Source organism: Nuphar pumila, chromosome 10 (genome assembly GCF_984573655.1).
Source record: "Nuphar pumila chromosome 10, dmNupPumi1.hap1.1, whole genome shotgun sequence".
Lineage (NCBI taxonomy): Eukaryota > Viridiplantae > Streptophyta > Magnoliopsida > Nymphaeales > Nymphaeaceae > Nuphar > Nuphar pumila.
The window spans coordinates 81,878,783-81,885,022 of NC_143258.1; the positions used below are offsets into that span (position 1 = coordinate 81,878,783).

The following is a 6,240-nucleotide window of genomic DNA, read 5'->3' on the forward strand; positions in this document are numbered from 1 at the left end:
TTCAAGAGATTCCTCCTTGCTCCTTATTGTATTTAGGAAGACCTGGATCTGTTCCTTGAGCACCCAAACCAGAGTCAGGCCTATATCAGTATCAACCATAGTGAAATTTTTTTAAAATAACTGAACAGTTCTGAATTTCATGAGAGAAAATTAAGTTTTTTTCAAATTTTCTGAAAATTATAATATAAACAAACAGATTAAAAACTAGTAAAAATATAATTAAAAAGAAAAAAATCTAAAATATGTAAAAATAAAAAAACCCAATTTCTCATATTTTTCTCATAAAAAGTAAATATCACAATGAAAATTGCAGTATTCTTTTTAAACATAAATATCTTGATATTTTCAGAATATCACGATGTTTTATACATTTAAAATGGGTGAAAAAATATCGTGATATTTTTCACATGATAATTTAGAAAATATAGCGGTATTTGTCTCTATGGTACTATAAGCCCTTTCATATCAAAAACTAAATATAATTTTTTTTTACCTTACTACTGCACAATACCGAATGATTAAACAATGAAAATGCCCCTGTGATCTGAATGCGCCCAAAAGTGTCCAAGAGATGCACTAACTGTTCGACGAAATGCCTAAGAGAATAACGGTATCATGGATGGCAATATCTGGGCTATGCTCCAAATGATAGAATTGAATCTTGCACAGCAGATGTTTTACAGGGTGCGCAAGAGGGATTTTGTTGCCTGGGATGTGATGATTGGTGTGCATGTTAGAAGCCAGAATCTAAGATCAACACACCTATTGTCAGACAAATGTCTGAAAGGGGTATCCGGTGTTGAATACGCTCATTTGAGGGCACGTACGGAATCGATATACCGACTGATTGGAATTCAATCTATTGGAATGCCATTTTCATGGGGTACGTTCAAAATGACCTGATTGAATTGACCTCGTACTGGTTGTGTTTGGGTGGACGGGTATCGTATCTGAATATGTCCATAATTGCCGTCTTATGGATGCTGAAAGAGTGTTCGGCGAAATGCCTTAGAGAAATGAAGTTTCATGGAACACAATGATTGCAGGTTATAGCTTCCTTAGGTAATGCATAGTCTAAAGTTGGCTCTTTGGGCACGATGATCAGTGGTCATGCTCAGACTGAGGATATAGAACTTGCTCTGCAACTTTTTAATAGACAAAATGCTTCAGTGGGGCTCTATCTCATGGGCTGCAAAGTTATACCCAAAGCGGTCATGGAGAAGGGGCTCTGCAGCTGCTTACTGAAAATGCGAAGAAGTGGAGATTGCAGCAATAGACCAAAATTTACATGTCGTCTCAGCACATGTGCTGATCTTGCAGCTATTATTGAGTGTGAAGAAGAGCAGTTGCAGGGGAATACTATCAGACTGATCCTGTTGGTTCAGTTGCCATAGTGAATTTTGTCAAGTTGGCTTAAGCTAGCATGCTGTAAGCTTGGCACAAGTGATGAAATAAACGCAAGTTGGTATATTGTGTATATTTCCTTCTCATACAGAAATTTATGATCTTTATCAGTGAATAATCCAAACTCATGGATGCACATTTTTTAAGTTGTCAACTTCTGCAAAATGCAGCCTATATCTTCTTCTACACAGAGAGAGAGAGAGAGAGAGAGAGAGGGGTTAATTGGGTTGTGTGTCCTTGACAAACACGCATAAGATTTGTAACAATCAATTGATTGCATACATATTAATAACAATCAACTGACTCGCATAGATTAACATTAAAACCATCAGTCTGAAAGGCTTATGAAGAAATCTATCTGCTTCATTATTTATCCTAGGAAAATCTCCCCGCATCAAGATCTCCTTGGACATTTACATTTAGATGGGTTTCCTTAAATTTGCAGCCTCATCTTCATCATTACCAAAGTAGCCTTCCTCCAATACCCATTCCTCAATCATGGATTGAGAATGCAATCCTTGATCAGCAGGGACCAAGTGCCCTGCACCAGCAACAACAACATGACTCAAATTTCCCCACCTTTGAACGTACCCACTGAATTTTCCCTTCACCTTCCACACCTTCCTCTCTGCCATTAGAAACCACTTCAATCCCTCCCAGTTCATCTTCTCAATCCAAGCCTCCGTCGAGAGGACACCATCTCTCAGGTCAAAAAGCCCTTGATATAACAAAACTCTGATCTTCATCACCAGTGCCTCTACCATAAACCTTACACTTTTCATCACATCTTCATGCAATGTAGAGTCTACTAAGCCACTGCATCCCTCAAAGACAGCATCTCTGTTGACACCAAGTGCCTCTTTCACAGCTACATTTTCTAGGAAAGAGGCTACCAGCTTTGTCTCATAAGGCCTACTCCTCCTCAAGTCATATAGTGTAGCTAACCCGCTAACATTCTGAAGATAGTCTAGTACTTGGTTTCTCATATCGGTTGCTTCACGCCACTTTTTAAGTTTGATCAGTTCCACTGCAGAAACTTGAAATTTCTCCATCTGGGACTTCTGCTTTCTATTTATCAGGCCGGAGAAGTATGCTGATGCAGCATGTGTCGCCACCTGGCTTTCGGGATCGGTCAACCCGTTCCCGATCGCGACGCCCTGGAGATTTATCCGGCGAGACGGCTTCACCATCTGACTCTTGTTCAAGACGTAGTACCCGAACGCCGGGACATATTTCCCTGCATAACTCTCTCCGGTGATGTACAAGGGACGAGATCGGAAAGTCGGGTTCGTCGAGAGGAAGTACTGGAGAGCAATGTAGAGATGGCGAGCAACGGATTTCTGGTTTGTTGGTATCTCAGATTGGTTCGTGGCGATGCTGAATCCTGCTCCGATGGGATTGTCGAGGAACAAAAGGCCAAAGAGGCGATTCCAAGCTTCGGGATTCTGCCGGAGGTCCGGGTTGTCGGCGGACAACTTCCACGGGCCGAGTTCAAAGAAGTTTCCGATCATGGAGGAGCATCCAGGCCCACCTTGGAGCCAGATGAGAAGTGGGGTTTGGGAGATAGACACAGAGGAGGGCTGGGTGGCTTCATAGAAAGTGAAGAAGATGGCTGATCCAGTGGTTTTGCTGACAGGTAGGTATCCAGACTTTGTGGGTAGTGCTTCTTTGGGGAGTACAGCAGTAGCAGTGGCTAGAGAAGTGGCCTGAAACTCAAGGAGTATCAATATGGGGAGGAGCTGGAGAAGTTTGAGACCCATGGCCATTGCCATTACTACAGTGAAGTTGGATGGTCTTCTGAGGATAAGCATTCATGGTGTGGAGCAAAATTCATGTGGTCCACGAAGGGAATCTGCCGAGCCCAATAAAGAGGACAATTGCATAGACAATGACGATGTAGTACGGATCGGGTGCAATCACATGGCACAAAATTTGTGCATTAAGTATCTGATTGCCCTTCATCAGGCCTTGGGCCCCCACAACTGACAGACCTGTCCCCAAGATGGAGGGTGATCAGGTGCTTAATGCACAAATATTTGTGCAGTCATATTGCACCTGATCTTTTCACTGGAGGAATGGCCCATGATGACATTCATTCTGTTTTTTTTTGGGAATTTTTTAAGAATGCACCTAAAGTTTGTGCATGAATAAAGAATGCGCTTCCGTTTTAGATTTTTTTTGAAAAGGCACCTAAATAAGATCGTGGTTAATTAAAAAGGCCCAGAGTTTACTTCAATCTCTTGCCATTAAATGTGATGCAGAATTACCTTTTTACCTTCAACATTGTTTTAACTGATTTTCAGATGCATTTCTACCCATGTAGGCATGAAAAATTCATATTCGTTGCAAGGAGTTATTGGAATTTCGCCTTTCATTGTTACTTCAAGAGATGTCTTGCACATCGTTATGAAAAAAAAACCTTGTCTACCAAAAAAATTCTACTGGTTTGGTCAGTCAAAAGAATAAACGAGCTTTCTCTTCTTTCCACAGTTTCTGCAACATCCATATATATGTCCATCCTTCCAAGAACTTTAAATCTAAAAATTCATACGTCACTCATGAATCAGAGGTCCCATTGGTATATTTTAGTTCTATTGCAAGTATTTAAGTTTGTAAAGGAACCTTGGACGGATGAATTTGGTATTCTACTTCTAATTACAGGAAAAAGGTTGCCCTTTTGAAAACATGATGGTAGTAAGCTTCACAGAGACCGGCGACAATAGCATGTCAACTTTGGTTGGTGCATACACAGCAATATGGTCTTTGATCTATATATATCTTCTCATCCATAGTTGGGTTTGTAGCAATCGTAGTTTTCGTAGAAGCATATTACATAAGATTATCAAATATATTGAAGTGGTGGCTCCAAGGACTTTTATACATTATTTGCATGATTGCAGCACCATCATATTTGGTGGATTGACTGTTTTAGTTTAGGAGAAAGAGGACTTGTTTGCTCGATCCCCCTTCATATATACTGTCATTATTTGATGTGTGCAGAGAGAGAGAGAGAGAGAGAGAGAGAGAGAGAGAGAGACTAAAGTAATTCAACATTACCACTCATTACAAGAGAAAAGAACATCAGACAGATAAAACGGGCTCACGCCGAAGCCGCTTGCCCAGATTGCGGCAAAGGAAATGTAGCGTCAGCAGGAGGGAGCGGAAGATCACTAAGATGCAAACGCAAGATCACATAAACATCTACCAAGATTTTATGCACCAGGTTATGAGTGTTAACTGAAATATAACGAAAATGAGCGTCGTTTCGTGCCATCCAAACAAACCACCAAGAAGTAAGCAACCACGTCCGCCAGATAAGCCTCCACCTCTTGCTGCGCCTAATACAAACTGGTCCCAAGATCAGATCTAGCGCAAAAGACTCCTCCTTAACCAATACTTCTGGATGCCTCCAAGTCCTGCTAAAGATTTCCACAAATATTGGGCAAGACAAGAACAAGTGAAACATAGATTCTTCAGCAGCCTGACAAAGCACACACCAACTCGAGAGCTGACACTTCTTTAAATTACTGTGGGTTTGGATCCTATCGTGCAAAATTAACCAAGCCAGGACTCGAGAACGGGGAGAAGGACCCTTCGCCCAAAGCACATCTTCGGGCAACCAATCAGCCCCCAATGGGAGCAACGATCTATAAACTTTTTTTGTGAGAAACTCTCCGCTTGGCGTCAAAGCCCACTGCAACCACTGACCAAAATTTTCAGAGTCCTCAAAATGGTCTCTAAAGCAGGCTAAAGCCCTCAACCATGATTTACGCAAGTGTGATACAGCCAAACCTCGGGTTCTCAGACAAACCGGGGTAAGAGCCCCATATTTAGCAAGAAGCAAACTAACACAATGGTTATCCGGTTGATGGGCCAACCAACATTGCTTGGCGACAAGAACAATGCTTCGCAGTCTGGGCGCAGAAATGCCTAAACCAGCCATACGCCGAGGTAAGACCACTGAACGCTAACCAATCAAATGACGCTTACCCTTGAGTTGACACCCAGACCATAGAAAACCTGCCAGCAAGCGTGTCAGTTGCTTCTCTACTCCCACATGCATCACAAACATAGATATGAAAAATTCTGGAATAATTGAAAGAACATGTCTAACTAAGGTTAGACGGCCAACGATGGAGAGATAAGACGACTGCCACGAAAGCAATTTGCGCTTCACTTTTTGAAGCGTCGGAGCCCAAGCAACTGAATTGAGGTGCTTCACTTGTAACGGCAAGCCCAGGTACATAATAGGCAAATCAGAAATAGTGCAATTAAAAATTCTCTTTCCAGCTGCAAGCATATTGGCATTAACATTGAACATGGTAATAGAGCATTTGGTCTCATTTAGAGAAAGTCCGGATAGGGAGAGAAAGAACTGAATGATAAGCTTGAACCTAAGCATCTGTTGAACATTTGCATGACAAAAAATGATCATATCATCAGCATAAGTAAGAATATGACTCTGGAAGTCGGAAACCTGCAAAGGTTCAATGAAACCCGATACAGCAGCCCGCTTAAGCAAGACCACAAGACCATCAGCAATTGCATTGAACAACAAAGGCGATAGGGGGCACCCTTGCCGCAAACCTCGTCCCAGCTTGAACCGGTCTCCTCTAATACCATTGATATTTAACATGGCCTGGGCATTTGAGACCAGCTCTCTCACCCAACCAGAAAAACGACGACCAATACCGAAGTTTGCTAACATTTGAAATAAGAATGACCAATGCACAGAGTCAAAAGCTTTATGAAAATCTAACTTAAGGACAAAGTAAGGTTGACCGCTATGCTGCAAGGAATGAACAACCTCGGACGCCATGATGAACGAGTGGTGTA

At 41.8% G+C, this 6,240-nt stretch overlaps 1 protein-coding gene across 1 annotated transcript; it reads right to left on the reverse strand.

Moving 5' to 3' along the window:
- Positions 1 to 1,663: 1,663 nt before the first annotated feature.
- SCPL50 (serine carboxypeptidase-like 50) lies at positions 1,664 to 3,933 on the reverse strand. The gene has a single exon (XM_090019140.1). The coding sequence runs from the start codon at positions 3,213 to 3,215 to the stop codon at positions 1,824 to 1,826; it is 1,392 nt and encodes a 463-aa protein (XP_089875266.1). The 5' UTR covers positions 3,216 to 3,933; the 3' UTR covers positions 1,664 to 1,823.
- Between the last annotated feature and the right edge of the window lie 2,307 nt (positions 3,934 to 6,240).